Genomic DNA, 16,162 nt, shown 5'->3' with positions numbered 1-16,162 from the left:
ATCGATCTGGCTAAGGGGCCGTTTGTGGTCGATTCCTGAACGATCTATAATGAACTGTAGGGGGTTGGGATGCAGTGTCACTCGAAGCCGGCAATGCAAATTGTGGCTTTCCTTCGCGATTAATCCGGCTGGGAATGTTTAAATGCATACATAGTGTGTGTGCATATGTATGCCGTCCTTTAGCCTCGAGGGTTTGCTTTTTTTTTTTCCCCTGTGCAGCAGCAGCTAACATATCCCATGGGACACTCCTACGCCTCATCCGAGTTCCTGTCTATCAGTGCGAGACTGTTCCAGGATGCCCATTCGTACCATCTTCCAACTTTTTTTTTTCTCTTATGTCTGCTTTGATCGAACGCATATGATACGTCTCAGAATGCCATGCCTCTCTCTCTGTATGACCTGGAGAATTTTGGTCGCGAAAATTACCAAGTTCCTTTTAAAATATGCAGATAAACGAGATCGAAACAGAAAAAGACATAAAACTACCAGACAGCAGACAATGGTACCCAATTGCGAAATGCCCTTCCCCCGTACGGAGTACCTTCGCGCAAGTATTGCGTTGTTTTACTTGATTGGTCTGCATAAGATGGCATTGAATATGACCTCTACCTGAATATGCTGTCCATCCCACAAAAACCATGGCTTGTACTCCGTACATACAGAGAATAGAGTACGGAGTACGTCCACGGTGTTTAGGTATGTGGAGTACGGGGTAGGATGCTGACTCTCTCAAGCCTCTACTTGGATTTGCCTCATCACTGCCGAATTCCTCCACTTGCCTTTTGCTTCAGCCTTTGTAGTCTCCTTTACAGTCTTGCTACCCCAAAGGGTCCGTGTTGCATGGGTCCCTTTTTGAATACATCAACTAGACGGAATCATGCTTATCCTACTAGTGGCTACGTTTCATATACACATCAGTGGCGTGTGTAGAGTGATTGCCCCCATAGCCTCGCGGGGAACTATATCTACCCTAATTTGACGCCACTTATACCAGACAGACCACATTATACGTCGTATAATTTATACTTAGTATGCCTAGTGCGCCCAATACCCGATGGATGAATGATGCTGTGCAACCATCAGAAACCCCAGCCGGTCATCCTTCTCCACCGCAAAGTATGCACAGAACTGGAGAAGAAACACGTTTGGCGGCGCTTATCCAAGTTGATGTCCACCGTTGAAGGATATTCGGCATCATGAAGTGGTGTAAAAAGAAAGCATCTGGAGTAAGTGCATGGTAGCAGAAGGGGTACGACAAAACACAAGGAGTTCATACCGTCTGGTGGCGGCATTGAAGTTCAATTGCCTTGAAAATCGAGGAAATACATCCAGGGAGGCATGTGAACCTACAATGGCGATATAGTTACAGCGTACAGAAGACGTGGGTGATGCAGCCATGCAAATAATCTAAAGGGGCAGGTAACATATACTCTAGAGAATATTATCTGGAACGCGCACACGGCCCAGGTACTCTATGAAGGAATATCAATGCTAGGTTGGTCAATTATCACACCATCCATAACTTACATCAGGATGAGGTTAACCGACCCTTGTGGCCAGCGTAAAAAGTGCGTTTTTTTGGTCCAACTTATACGCTAGTAGAACTGTACCACAAACTTGTAGCCTGAGCTCTCCTGGCTGCTGCTGATCCAGCTCTGCGGCCAAAGACAGCACCAGAAGTTAGGCCGCTACCTCCCGGGTAATTGCCATGGAAGAGACCACCAAGCATCTCTCCCACACAGTAGAGACCAGGGATCTGTTCATTGTTGGCCGAAGAAATGACTGTGGCCGTTTCCGGGGTCACGGCTAGTCCTCCAAACGTAAACGTAATGCCGCAGGTAACCTTCACTGCAAGATACGGTCCTTGGTCGAGAGAGAGAGCCCAGTTGGACTTGGGGAGGGACAGGCCACCGGCATGCGATTGCGTGGACAGCCCATCTTTAATTGCCGGGTTCCATTTAGCACCCGTATTCTCCTTGCGATGCTTGTAAACGGCGGCGTTATAGTCACTTATCGTGTTGATAAAGGTTTCTTTATCTAGTAGTCCAACACGAGAGCATTTCTCAGCAAGTTCGGATATTGAAGGGGCAGTGATGTGCTCAACAACCTCTGGACGGTATTCCTCTTCTCGTAACCATGAAATAGCCTGCTGGTCCCAAACCTGAAATGCAATATGTCCTGGCTGCGCAAGGATAGCTCTGCCAAACTTTGCATATGTGAAATTTCTCATATCTATACCCTCATCCACAAACCTTTTTCCCTCTGCATTGATCATCAGCCCAAGGGGATAGCCTGATTTGGTAAATTGGTTTGAGATGTCTCGGTCACCTGAAGATTGAGGAGCACTGGCGTCCCATGCAACGGAATGGCAGCCGCTCCAGTCTCCGGCCTTTTTCGCTGACATATCGCGGATTGCTATCTCAAGGCAATCGCCAATATTGTATGGAGTACCACGGACAAAGGCTTTGTCCCATCCATCACCAAGATATTGTGCCCGCACCTGAGGGCTTGATTCAAAGCCTCCAGCCGCTAGTATCACGGCTTGGGTTTTTATAGTTATCTCACTGCCGTTGTTCTTAACGACAGCCCCGGAAAGCGTACCAGTGGCAGGAGTGGAAACTAATCTCATCAGGGGCGTCGAGTAAACCACACAAACACCCATACGCCGCGCAGCTGCTTGGTAGTCCTGGATAAGGCCCTTCCCACCATCTTCTGTTTTCAGTGACATACCTCCCCAAAATCTATAGCGACCATCAACTTTGTAGGATTGTCGGTTGAATGATAACTGAAACCTAACACCAAGGCTCGCAAGCCACTTGATGGTGGTATTTGAATCCTGGACAAGGGCTTTACAAAGAGCCTGGTTCGTCTGTCCATCGGTCATTCTTGACATGTCTTCTATGAATTCTTCGGTGGTATATGGATCCATATCTATGATACCCGCTTGCTCACTAGTGACATTGTTCACAATTGGGAGAATGTCATCCAGACCGTTGTGGACTGTTCGAAATGCACCGGCAGTGAAATAGGTATTCCCTCCAGCCCATTCCTCAGGAGCTTTTTCGATGAGAATGACGTTCCTGGCACCATTTTCAGCGGCTGAAATGGCAGCTGAGAAGCCTGCGTTTCCACTACCAACTACTAGAACGTCGCATTCCTGTGGAATTGCCATGCTTAAATTTCCGGGTATCAGCTAGCTCTGACTGATTGCGGTTTTCTCCCAAAATATTTTGATTTTCTTTCTCTCCTTTGAATAACCGGTAAATTCAACGGACAGAACCAGTAGCTCTTTAGATGCTACAGCTTATCATGCGAAATATGGATTGACCTCGCCGTTACACGACACAGGCTGAGGAGCAATTCAGGTCTCCCTCAAGCGGCCGAAATGCCGGCCATAACACTGACGGAGACTTGTCCTCCACATCACGGTTCCGCATCGAAACTGCCGAAACCCTTACATGGAGCTTTCACCATAGTTAGCTCGTAGCTAGCGTGTAGATCAGTGTTCGCTCGGGTCTCATCTATCCGCCAGCTCAAAAGCCTTTGCCATGGGCGATAGTCACGAGTCCAGCCATAACTAATTATGGACTAGTATGCCAGGTGACAGTCAGCCGTTCAACAGGGGACCAAGCCTTCTTATACCAGCAGCATCTGCAATATATGAAGGGTTCATCCAATACGGAGTATCAAGCGATGTGTTGGTGAAGCTGAACGTCCTGTCGAAGCGCCGTGTCGTCCAATTTATCCTTTTGCCCCTTTCGGGTCAACCCCTGTTCGGCTTCTCAAACAGCGCGCTAGTCCCTCCTCGTCATCATCACGTGATATCTTGCCCTGGAACCCTTTTTTTTTTTTGTAACTAAAGAAAGACCTTGGAATTACAGCTCCGACAGCATAAAAGAAAAGAAAAAATATTAAACCAGAATTTTCAAGACGAAATGATTATACGGTCAAGGCCATGATACAGTGGCAGATATTTATCATTTGAGAGAATTGTCCCTTTCGGCAAAAAAGCGATTTGCGCCAATATCAGTCTGGTCTTTAAGCCGCCATGGTACACTGCTTCAAAAGACGATAATCAACTTATATCCGTCTGAATTACGATAGAGCCTGGATTTTGAAGCTCCGGACTCCCGCCTCAATCTTGCAGAAATGACCAAATCTCATGATCATGGCCCGCCAAAGATATTGGCTCGAGCATGTCAGTTTTGCAGGGCTCGGAAGATTAAATGTGATACCCAACGGCCAAGATGTAGCTCGTGCATCAACCAGAAGAGAGAATGCGTATATATATTAGAGGTTCCAAAAAGACGGTGCGTAGTTTCGAGATGTACTGCAGACAGGCAATGCCAATTCTGTTGTTTGTCTGGGAGTTATGTCATTTACTGACGGAGGATAGGCCATCTACAGCTATTGTCAACGCTCTCCAAAATGAGAAAAGACAGTTTGAAGAGATGATATTACGCCTGAAAAAGGCCTCTCCGGAGGAGCGAGATGCTTTGCTAGAGTCTATACCAGTTGAAGATGGCTCTGTGAAGCTCAAACGCAGCTCACCGCCGCCGTTTACGCCTTCACCTTTAGGGCCAAAGAAATCTAATCGGGAAACGAAATCTCACCATTCTGATGATGATGGTATATCTTCAGATGAGGATCTGGATGTTCTCCCTTTTCTCTCTGTCGATGAAGGCGGCAGGGTGGATACATTTGGTCCCTCGTCCGCTCTGCAAGGACCGACGAAGCCAGTAATTTCGAAGGAGTCGCCTGTCACTGAACATGTTCGGAACCAACTAATAGCAAATGCAATACTACAACGTCAACGAGAGCACGACATTAGATGCTGGCAGGAGATATACGGCGTTCCAGTGGAGCTCGCTATTCATCTACTCGACCTCCATTGGAACCGACAGCATCACAGTTTCCTATTAACATATAGACCCGCAGTCATGAGAGATCTGATACAGAATGGGCCGTATTGTTCAGAATTTTTAATGAATGCCATCTTTGCATGTTCCTGCAAATACTCACAAAGAATAGAGGTCCGCGACAATCCGGTAGACCCTGAAACGGCAGGTGGTCGGTTTTTTGCTCGTTGTGATCAAATCCTCGCCGACCAATCACTTTTGAATTCTTCAAGCATTGCGACTCTGGTTGGACTACTTCTTCTTGGATCAACTTACAATGCTTTAGGCCAAACATCTAAAGGTTGGCTCTACACTGGATATGCCCTTCGAATGGTCTATGATCTTGGCCTTCATCTTGATTATAAAGCTACGACTGCAAACGCGGAGGATATTGAGATACGACGACGCGTATTTTGGGGTGCATTTATTTGTGATAAACTACAGAGTTTGTATCTGGGACGACCGATGGCCATTCACATAAGGGATACACATGTGTCACGCAACTTTATGGACACCATGGAAGAGAAGGAATTATGGACACCTTATGTTGACCCTAGGCTGCCATCTGACTCGTTACCGGCTATGCCTGGCACTCCTACTCCAATCCATTCCGTTACAACTTTCCAGCAGTTATGCCTCTTGTCCAAGATCATGACCAAAATCATCAATCGGTTCTACGTAGTGGGAGCTACTGCTGCTAATGCAAGAGCTAGCCTACAATCTATCGATGACGCATTGATATCTTGGAAGGATAACCTCCCGTCTGACCTTAATTTCGAGCCTTGGTCTGACAACCCATTGACTGCCCAAGCTCGTCCAGCCCCCAATGTCATGATCCTCAATGCTTTATATCACTCTTTAGTGATTCTGCTTCATCGGCCGTTTATAGCTGATGGCCATCTTCGTTCTGCTGTTGCACCGGCCAGCTCTTGGAAACGCTGCACTTCTGCCGCCAAAAACATAACTAGCATAGTATTGGCATATAAGTCGGCATATACTCTTCGAGGAGCTGCTTATTTGTTGAGTTATGCAGTTTATGTTGCTTGTACCATTCATGTTCGCAATGCTGCAGCAACTGATGGCAGCCAACCAAGTGAAAATTCTTCCATTCTCTCCGCAAGCCTTCATAGCCTCGATGAACTTTCGCTACCGAACTCCGGAGTGTCTAAAACTGCGAGTATCATCCGAAAAATAATGGCTGACAATGGCCTAAAACTGGTGTCCGGTACTTCTATCAACTTGAAATTCTACGGTATCTGGCGGGATGTGTGCTAACAATTACATAGAGCCAGTTATTGATATACATTCTCCATCGTCCTTGGATCTGGACGCCATTTTGCGGATGTTCCCATCTAAATCTCCCACCCAAGGCCAACAACCAAACCAGCCCGAAAATTTTGATCAAAACTATGGAATGAACCCATATGGACCAGAAGATCTACTTTATGGGTTTATGGATGGAGAAACAGCGGCTTTCTCGGACTTCACTAATAATGGAGCTTTTAGGATATAAAGAGGCATTTCAATTGTGTTCTTTGAAATCCCTGACTATACTGCTGTGGCTCCTCGGAGATTGAATCTTTGTCTCCGTAAATGTCGAAGTATATTCATAACCCGCGTGCAGGGTCGTCGTTTCATATCATCGGGAACCAATCGGGCCCTACTACCGCCCCTACTGCTCATGAAGCAGTCCTGCTGCTGCAGGCGACAGTAGGGATGGCATATATTGCTGGGAAGGTAAAAGGATATACCGAGTATGATGGTGTATGTCAACAAATTCTCGTTTGTGGTTACAATTCCCATGTTTATAGCTAACCGCGTCTTCTACAGGACCTGTGCAGCGAACAGAGTGACGATATAGAATTATATGTTTCCTGATAAACTTAGGTCTGAATGAGTTTAGCTGGTGCGTTAGTTAAGTGTTTCCCTACGATTCAGCGGGCATTCTTACCACTATTTAGTGGGCTATCACTTAGAGTAATGTTATGATATGGATGATATTTCTTTACAACTGGCCCTTGGCATTATAGATTAGATCATCTAATAATACAACCTAGAATGAAAACTCGGCATTCATTCCAAAGAGTCTGCCTTGATATCGGTTCATGACTTCTCCCAACTTCACCATAATTCCAGCAGCCAGCATCCTGACTTGATCATCTCCCTTTGGGGTCCGTTCAAATATTCCTCCAACCCATTCTCGCATCTCCATTACTTGCTCTGCGAATTCATTGACAAGTCGTTCTTCTCCGGAGCTTCCGGATGCAATATTAATATCCAGTACGGCAAGAAAAAGTGAGAGTATAGCGGAAAGGACAGTTGGTTCTGTAGCGGCCGCGGAGTTATGGAGGGACATCAGTAACGTTAGAACGTCGGAAGTTATCGTCAGGTGGTTGACCGAACTCGGTCCAATTGTTGATATAACAAGGTTAGTAGTTTGTATGAACAAAGAAAGAAGGTGAGGGGAGAAAAAAGGGTTGTTCCCGTTATATGATCTGAATTGGCGAATTTAACACTTAGTAATCTGGATTCGGGATATCAAAGAAGCACTTGGGTCGATGTATACTCACGACGTTGAATACATCATTAAGCTAAATCCACTGGTTAACGGGCGGAAAAATGCTTCAAATAGTATTCTATGTAGGTCTTTTGGTATCGACTTTGCTCTCCTTAGTTGCTCTTGTTCATGCTTCTTCTTTTCCACTTCCATTCTTGAAGAAAATGTGCGAACTTTTAAGGCATTAGGACCGCTCATTGTGTCCACAGCATTAAGAGCTAAAGGCTCCAGAGAGTTTCGAGCAATATTCCTCGATATAGCTTCAGTTGGAGTATGTTTAGAAGTTGGGTCATATTGGATCTCTAATCGGGGTGGAAGCCGTTGAGACGGGAAAGATGTATCGGCAGAACCTTGGGGAAGGCCCATGGCCTTGCTATCCTCCTCTCTATACCCTGCAAGTTCTCTCGCTCCTAGGCCTAAGGCAACTAGTAGTGAGGATCTTTGAGATTGAGATAGATCAATATGGAAAAACGCATTCGCTATCCATGGACCTAGAACTAGTGGGCGTGCCACAACAAGTTCCGTCAAGCTTTGCAGGCGATATTCTTGGAATTTGGGAACATTATATTTGTCATGTAGACTAGTAAGGGTAAGAGAGAGGTCTCTAATGTGTTCATCTAGTTCTGAGCCAAAGCCAGATTTTCGTCGTATGAGGCTGGGTGCGGTCGATATTCCTAGAATGTAACGGTCATAATTGTCAATATCACGAAGATAGGTTAAAAGATCCCTGATATATCTGTTGCAGACAAAAAATTATTAGCAATGGTAATAGTGAGGAAAAATAGAAAGGATTGGAGAATCGTACACAGGAGGGGTGGGCTTGGATCGCTGGATAAGGGTTGGGTCCTCGTCAGAATCGGAGGCGTCTGCATCTGGTTTCTGATACGGGATAAGATCATCGTCATTATATTCGTCAGAATCCTCTAGAGGCAATATTTTGGAAGCGGTAGGCTTCGCACTGGATTCCTGCATTTTCTCGTGTTTGACGTTTAGAGCTCTCTTTTTAATCGTTTCCGTTGAGGACAATGTATGAGGTAATTCTAGGTCAGTTATGGTTCTAACCTGATCTTGGGTATCTGACAATCTCAAAAACCATGATGCCTCATCACTTTCCATTTCGGCCAAGTCAAATTTCATGCGGCTTTCTGGCTTGTCGATCAGTTTGGATAAAGACGTGCCAACGATCATCCCTAAGAAACGAGACCGAGTTGATGCTGCTCCTAGGCGATTCGAAATAGCAGAGAGATAGGAGCTGGCCTGAACGAGGCTGGATAAATCAGTGGTTTCAAGCCTGTGCAAGTAACCGGCTGTGAGGAGAATGACTTGTGCATTCGCTAGATGAACCCAGATCAATCGAATTAGACAGCTTCAACATGTCACAAAGTTGTTGAGAAAAGATTACCTTCTTGCGCTGGTATAGGCGAGTGCTTTATAGAGAGTTTATCTCCGAAAACATCAATTGATTTTGTGAATATTTGTGAAAGTGATTCTAACTCTGGTTAGCGAGAGTATGTAGACTTTTAAATAGTGGACATCTTACCTGGGTCAGAAGCAAACGTGGCCAGAAGCGAGCGGCGCATATAAACACTGTTTATACTCCCTCCTATTCCTGATATAAGCCAGTTTTTCAAGGTCTCTTTCATAATAACAACATCCCTCGTTATTAGTGATAGTATTATTGAGACGTTGGATATAGATGCATCTACAATTTTGTCTTCATTCTCTAACAAGTTTACCAGATATGCTCTTTCCAGGCACCGTAGAATTGATTCTAAAATCCTTTTTTGGTCATGCTGCCGCAAGGATTTCAGCAAGTTAATGAAATTTTCTGTTCCTGGCCTGTCCTTCCGGAATAACAGGGTATGCAAAATCTCAATGACCACTTGGTCTACAATTTAAATGGTCGAATTAGTTATAGAACACCGCATTTTGAGGGGAAAGATCTCTACCTGTCTGGCCAATGCTTAGTGATCGACTAATGAATGCTCCCAGATACTTCCAAGCTTGATCATCGTCAATTGAAAATTGAGACGCCATACTACTGATATTTTTCCCTAGCCACGCAGCATATAGTTTCCCATTTGAAATCCATGAGTGGGCGGAGGTCCCTACAGATAACTCTGTATATTTGAGTGACTCAGCAGAAATTGATAGAACTTTCCCGGATGCAAGGAGAGAAATAGTTTCTTGCCAGAGAAGCTGCTTTCGGACTTCATGGTCGATGAACCGCCTTATATCAGTAAGTAGGTGAAAAATTAAGTCGATGGGAGATAGTAGGCGCGAGAGCAAAGATAGGGCATCTTGTATCAGTATACCCTTGTCAGAGCTGGCACTTTTCCCTTGTGGAGGTGTTTGGCTAGGCAAAAGACTTCGGAGATAAGCAAGAAGGGTTCCAATCCCGGAAGGACTCTTCACACATCTCAACAACATAGCCTGTGGCGTCTGGCTGGATGGAAGTTGGTATGAGGGTTTCGGGTCATGTTCCATCCCCAGGCTAGCCCAATGGTCACAAATGGTCGTTGTGATTAAAGCATGGAGTATTTGAGCTGCGAGAGAGCTTGGAATGATGATATTAAAGTCCCCATTCTCCAGGCTGGCCGGGTCAAGGAATTTCAGTGCCTCTAATAGAGTTGATGCAGGTATCTTGGATTTTAAAATTTTCAATACATCCTCTGGTGATGATAAGTGAGCTTCAGATTGTTCATCTTCGATGACTGAGATCCTCTGAGCACCCGGGGTTTCTCGAGCGGGAGAATGTGGTATTAAAGGCTCTTCAGAGCTGTCTGATGACTTGACAACTTTAAGAAGCGCTTCCATGACTCTGGGTCCTGGAAAACTCCAGCGGACTTCTGGATTCGTGGATGTACTAGGCTGATGAAGCTGATATCAAGATCGCCCGTCGCGACCAATTAAAAAAAACTTTGATTACTTAATCAGAATTTATCGATAATATTGGCACGTGATGTGATTTGGTCAGCGGGGCGTCTTTGCTTTTGATGGGAGGAAACGTCAAGGTGAATCTACAACTCTTTAAGTTGTATGAACCAGTGTGCGGTTGAGCCAAAGTTGCACTTGAATCGAGATATAAGGGTAGATCCTGCCCTTATACCATAGTGTTTTAGAAGATAACTTTACATAACTGGACACTTGGTAGCCTATTGCCTCGTGAAGCTTTACGCAGGTTTACAACAACATATTCTGAGCAGAGATACCTATCCTAGAAGGTCAACAAGTTGTTATAAGATGGGCAGCTCGACGACTGATGGGCAAATTTCAGATCGATGGTTTGTCATCATAATAGCCTTGGAAAAAATAGATACTTTCGTTAGCTAAGCTCTAACGTGGTGATAGGAGATTTCTGCATCGAGTCCTGACTCGATCGGGCCCTTATAGTGACCCAGACTGGGTTCCTGGGCCGGAAACTATTGCCAGCTTAGAATCATCGAAGATATTGTAAGCTCTGAAGCCTATATCTCATACAGATAAGAAGGGTATTAACGGTTTTCTAGGGTAATGTGAGAAAAAACAATTTATAGCCCTGTTCCTTGTAGACAGTTATTAACCCCTTAAAGAGGTGCTGGGGGCTTAGGGTGTGAGATATTGAAAAATCTTGCATTGTCTGGCTTCAAGGACATCCACGTGATAGATATGGGTAAGCTTTCTTTGCCTATATTGGTGCGCTTTGTTTACTTTTCTTACATCCTATAGATACCATTGATATCTCGAACTTGAATCGCCAATTCTTGTTTCGTCAGACTGATGTCGGTAAACCTAAGGCTGAGGTTGCTGCAGCGTTTGTCGAAAAGCGTGTGAAAGGTGTCAAGATTACTCCATTTGTAGGGAAGATCCAAGACAAAGATGAGGAATACTACATGCAGTTCAAAATCATTGTTTGCGGCCTGGACAGCATTGAAGCTCGTCGGTGGATCAATTCTCTGGTTGTGGGGATGGTTGACCCGGAAAATCCAGAGAGCTTGAAACCTCTCATAGACGGTGGCACAGAGGGTACGGCGCATCCACACAATATCCTCCCAACCTCACACTGACACTTTTTTGTATAGGGTTCAAGGGGCAAGCTAGGGTCATCCTGCCCACACTAACTTCATGCATTGAATGCCAGCTTGATATGCATGCCCCTCGTGCTGCAGTTCCGTTATGTACAATTGCAACTATCCCTCGACAGCCTCAACACTGCATCGAATGGGCCCATCAAATTGCGTGGGGTGAGCAAAGGAAAGGTGAAGAATTTGATGGTGATGATTTGGAACACGTAACGTGGATCTACCAGACTGCTCTCGAGCGAGCAAAACAATTCTCCATTCCTGGGGTTACCTTCTCCATGTCCCAAGGAGTGGTAAAGAATATCATTCCAGCGATTGCTTCAACAAATGCGGTCATTGCAGCGGCATGCACTTCTGAGGCTCTTAAAATAGCAACGTCTTGCAACCCCTATTTGGAAAATTATATGATGTATGCTGGAGAGGAAGGGGTTTACACTTACACATTTGCAGTAGAGCAGAAAGAAGATTGTCCAGTTTGCGGAAATCTTGCGAAAACTATAGAAGTGAACCCGGAATCGACATTGGAGCAATTCATTGAGTCTCTTGGGGAGAGGGCTGAGGCACAGTTGAAATCCCCAAGTCTGAGGACAGAACAAACAACGCTGTACCAACGATTCCCACCCCAGTTAGAGGAACAGACGAGGCACAATCTACAGAAAAAGTTGAGAGACTTATTAGAGTCCGGCGAAGAAGTGGCAGTCAGTGACACCGCTTTCACGATTGACTTCCGATTTAAACTGGTTTTCCAATAAATATGGATCAACTTATTCATGGAAAATTCGCCATTATTAGATAAAAGAGCCTTTATTTTTCAAGATATTGATATTTCCGGTGGTGCATCAACTACACTATGATAGCTAGATCGTAGATGTTCGTAAGAAAAAAAAAAAAAAACAACGCCGCCCAGGAGAAACGCCCCAAAAAGATGATGTGTGGTACGCCCAGATATCCATCTAAACTTTTTTGACGCCAAAAGGTATGCATATACATTGGAGAGAAGATCTGCGGATGCGACTGAATTTAGGCATGTGAGTCCGTGTTATCGGCCAAGGTAGCAACATTCCGCTTCAGTCTCTGGCATTTGAGCTTTAGTACCTTGATGCTTTCCAGGAACATAAGGTCGCTGTTGAACTGTCCAGTACTTTCGATATTGAAGATAAAGTGATCGCGTACCCGGCCAAGCTTGACTTTATCCTTAAACTCGTCGTGGCGTAAACATTCTCTGCTAACAGTGTCCTTGAATGGGTCCACAACAACAGCCTTTTTCTCTCCTTCTTTCCCTTCGTAACCGCTACCAACTTGTGCAGCTTCTGCAGCAGTGACATTTTCAATTCCAATAACACCTCTTGGAAAACAGCTTGCAAACTTGATTGCATCGTTGCCTAAGATAGGACGTAGGATCTTTATGTCGGGAAGAAGTCGGTATGAGGCTGTAGCCACTGGTGAAAATTTTGCGTGATCTGCTCCTATTCCCTTGATGCAGTGCATTTCGATATCGATTTTTTGACCGGGCCTTAGTTTAGCTAAGAGAATGTCCGGGTTGCATGGTTGGATAACACCATCACCATGGAAGTATTTCTCCTGTCGTCCCTGGGGTTCAAAGACGAGATCTTTGGCATAAATATGCGCATTGTTGTAAAGTACAGTGGGATCCTCCTCGTCCGGGGCAGCATTACGGTTCTTCGTGCATTCTTTTACCAGCCGTAAGACGATAGTATTTGAATCTTCGTGAGTGCTACCGCTGTCTGGATCTCCTTCCTTTGGTATTTTGAACCACCTGAGCCAGTTTAACCCCTCCAGAGAGCCTTTCAATGGGATTAATCCGAGACGATGGGCTAGAACTTCGTCTTGTATAACTGACGTGTTATTCTGGATATAGACATATTCAATGGCGAGCGCAGGGATTTCGGCAAGAAGAATACGGCGAAAAGCGTTCGCAATAGCGGCATCAACTCCGATTAACGAAAACGAAGCTTCAAGGGGGTCGTTTTTGTGGAATTCTATTTTCAAACCCTTCAATTTCCAAGGTGGTGAATATGGCGCTACATTTCATTTGAATATAAGAGCTGCTGCAGCTCACCTCACTAAACTTGTCAATGGACCAGGCATGGTTCTCACCCGGCCAATGGCTTGGAAAATCAGTCGCCGAAGGGTTCGTTACTGTCTCCGGGTTGATGCCAATTATCTACAAGATATCAGTCAAACTTCTCGTCCCACCCTGTATCCTGAACGCTCAAACATACCTTCCGCCGCTGCACCTCCTCTGGGACAGCGATTCGGGGCGCCATCTCGGTAGAATGTATAGGGTATATATGTCGTTCGCCTGCCAGATAGTCGAGAGCTGGCTCCGGTGCGACTGTGGGATATCAAAACGAAAGAGAAAGCTCTGATAAGAGAGAATATTTTCTGCGCCGCGACTTGAAAATTAACTTAAACCAGTTAAAAGCTCGAAAAAAGAAACTTTGCACTGTTTGCTGCGAAGAAAGCTCCCAGCCAATCAGAGGCCCCACATTTTCGATTTCACTTGTCACGTGATGGCTTCAACCGCATCTCTCACAACTTTTGGCCAGAAACGAACGACGCAGAGCGACGAAGCCTTGATCAATTGAGCAAGCAAAACACCCTCTTTGCCCGCAGCAGGATCTGTCTAGGTCGTATTGGGGGACTGCTACTTGAGCCTCCCCGTCCGTTGGCCATGGCTTCCTCCATCACATTTCTCGCACGCCATGTGCCAAAGCGGCTCTGTCTGAGTCCCTCGTCTCGGTCGATTTCCGCCAAAACATCCAGGACGACTACCTTCTCGCGATCGATATCTGCCTCTGCGCCGTGCCGCTATGCTGAGGCATACCAGGCTACCAGGTTGATTCCCACAGACCCGGCGTTCAAGCCGGATACTTCCAAGACTGATGCAACTCCATCCGGGCTCGAGTCCGAGACCACCTATGGCCGAAAAATCCGCCATTACACCGTCAATTTTGGTCCCCAGCATCCCGCCGCCCACGGTGTGCTTCGGCTGATTCTGGAGCTCAATGGAGAGGAGATTGTTCGCGCTGATCCACACGTCGGTCTTTTGCATCGAGGTACGGAGAAGTTGATCGAATATAAGACCTACATGCAAGCTCTACCTTATTTCGATCGATTAGACTATGTCTCTATGATGACGAACGAACAGTGTTTTTCGTTGGCGGTGGAAAAATTGCTGAACATTGAGATTCCCGAGAGAGCTAAGTGGATTCGAACAATGTTTGGTGAAATTACCAGAATTCTCAACCATCTCATGTCGGTCCTTTCTCACGCTATGGACGTTGGTGCCCTGACGCCATTCTTGTGGGGATTCGAGGAGCGAGAGAAGCTGATGGTACGCCTATAGTCATCGAGTCCCTTGATAAACATCGACTATACTAACGTATAGCATTAGGAATTCTATGAGCGAGTATCTGGTGCACGTCTCCACGCAGCCTATGTTCGCCCAGGAGGAGTCCACCAGGATATCCCCCTTGGTCTCCTGGACGACATCTACCAGTGGGCCACTCAGTTCGCCGACCGCATTGATGAGACTGAGGAACTTCTCACCGATAACAGAATCTGGAAGGCTAGAACTGTCGGTGTTGGTGTAGTAACTGCCGCCGAAGCTCTCAACTATGGTTTCTCCGGTGTTATGCTGCGAGGCTCTGGAGTTCCATGGGACATTCGCAAGTCTCAACCCTACGACGCCTATGGGCAGGTTGAATTCGACGTTCCAGTCGGCGTCAACGGTGACTGCTATGACAGATACCTCTGCCGAATGGAGGAATTCCGTCAATCCCTTCGCATCATCCACCAGTGCCTAAATAAAATGCCCGCTGGACCCGTGCGTGTCGAGGACTACAAGATTAGCCCTCCCCCACGCATAGCCATGAAGGAGAACATGGAGGCTCTGATTCACCACTTCCTGCTCTTCACCAAAGGATACACTGTACCACCAGGTGAAACCTACTCTGCCATCGAGGCTCCAAAGGGTGAAATGGCCGTTTTCCTGGTCAGTGATGGCAGTGAAAGACCTTATCGATGCAAGATCCGTGCCCCAGGTTTCGCGCATCTAGGTTGCTTTGACCAGCTTTCCCGAGGCCATCTTCTGGCTGATGCTGTTGCTATCATCGGTACGCATGTCTCTTCGAAATGTGATAATGAAATATAGACTAACGATTGCTTCTTTGCAGGTACTATGGATCTCGTATTCGGTGAGGTCGATAGGTGACATTGTATCATGAGCATATAATATACTTCTTCCCATTCATTTTCCGTTTCCCTTCGTTTCCTTTATTTCCGATTTTCTCTTGTGACTGTTTTGTTTTCTACTGCTCGAAGTAAGCTTTTTCGTTTTTATCTTAGAAGTGTAACGTAAAAGAATGGGCGAGGTTTCATTCTTCTCGTCTCAACCCCCTGGTGGATTGATCTAAGCTTGGAGCCCAGTCCTGGTTTCTAGTTATCTACTACTGTATATGCATTATCTGTCTCAATGACTTTTACCTCTTACCTTCTGTTGTATATTTTTCCCCCGGGTAAATATCTTTATATAATACTATGTGGCCCGCAGATAGACCTTTGGTTGATATTATTGGTAATTGATATAGGCTTGTATTTGTTAACTACTGTGTCAATGCTTT

General features: G+C 45.7%; 6 protein-coding genes across 6 annotated transcripts; 3 read left to right on the top strand and 3 right to left on the bottom strand.

Annotated features, from left to right (window-relative positions):
* Window positions 1-1,588: 1,588 nt before the first annotated feature.
* On the bottom strand, window positions 1,589-3,172 carry TRV_06257 (uncharacterized protein; the record flags this gene model as incomplete). The annotated part of the gene is made up of 1 exon (XM_003019669.1): window positions 1,589-3,172. The coding sequence occupies one exon, from the start codon at window positions 3,170-3,172 to the stop codon at window positions 1,589-1,591; it is 1,584 nt and encodes a 527-aa protein (XP_003019715.1).
* Window positions 3,173-4,149: 977 nt separating this feature from the next.
* Window positions 4,150-6,411, top strand: TRV_06256 (uncharacterized protein; the record flags this gene model as incomplete). Its single annotated transcript, XM_003019668.1, has 3 exons — window positions 4,150-4,198; window positions 4,408-6,123; window positions 6,185-6,411. The coding sequence occupies 3 exons, from the start codon at window positions 4,150-4,152 to the stop codon at window positions 6,409-6,411; spliced, it is 1,992 nt and encodes a 663-aa protein (XP_003019714.1).
* A 540-nt stretch (window positions 6,412-6,951) lies between these two features.
* On the bottom strand, window positions 6,952-10,272 carry TRV_06255 (uncharacterized protein; the record flags this gene model as incomplete). Its single annotated transcript, XM_003019667.1, has 6 exons — window positions 6,952-7,393; window positions 7,469-8,191; window positions 8,261-8,789; window positions 8,858-8,950; window positions 8,996-9,343; window positions 9,405-10,272. 6 exons carry the CDS (start codon window positions 10,270-10,272, stop codon window positions 6,952-6,954), a joined length of 3,003 nt encoding a protein of 1,000 aa, XP_003019713.1.
* Window positions 10,273-11,103: 831 nt separating this feature from the next.
* TRV_06254 (uncharacterized protein) lies at window positions 11,104-12,268 on the top strand (the record flags this gene model as incomplete). Its single annotated transcript, XM_003019666.1, has 3 exons — window positions 11,104-11,107; window positions 11,164-11,460; window positions 11,517-12,268. 3 exons carry the CDS (start codon window positions 11,104-11,106, stop codon window positions 12,266-12,268), a joined length of 1,053 nt encoding a protein of 350 aa, XP_003019712.1.
* A 268-nt stretch (window positions 12,269-12,536) lies between these two features.
* TRV_06253 (uncharacterized protein) lies at window positions 12,537-13,804 on the bottom strand (the record flags this gene model as incomplete). Its single annotated transcript, XM_003019665.1, has 3 exons — window positions 12,537-13,558; window positions 13,602-13,701; window positions 13,760-13,804. The coding sequence occupies 3 exons, from the start codon at window positions 13,802-13,804 to the stop codon at window positions 12,537-12,539; spliced, it is 1,167 nt and encodes a 388-aa protein (XP_003019711.1).
* A 407-nt stretch (window positions 13,805-14,211) lies between these two features.
* Window positions 14,212-15,693, top strand: TRV_06252 (uncharacterized protein; the record flags this gene model as incomplete). Its single annotated transcript, XM_003019664.1, has 2 exons — window positions 14,212-14,874; window positions 14,935-15,693. 2 exons carry the CDS (start codon window positions 14,212-14,214, stop codon window positions 15,691-15,693), a joined length of 1,422 nt encoding a protein of 473 aa, XP_003019710.1.
* Window positions 15,694-16,162: the final 469 nt, after the last annotated feature.

The sequence above is a fragment of the Trichophyton verrucosum genome, assembly GCF_000151505.1.
Source record: "Trichophyton verrucosum HKI 0517 chromosome Unknown contig00685_1.f1.exp, whole genome shotgun sequence".
NCBI lineage: Eukaryota > Fungi > Ascomycota > Eurotiomycetes > Onygenales > Arthrodermataceae > Trichophyton > Trichophyton verrucosum.
Note: the sequence above shows the minus strand (reverse complement) of the source record. Positions and strands in the feature narration are given on the sequence as shown.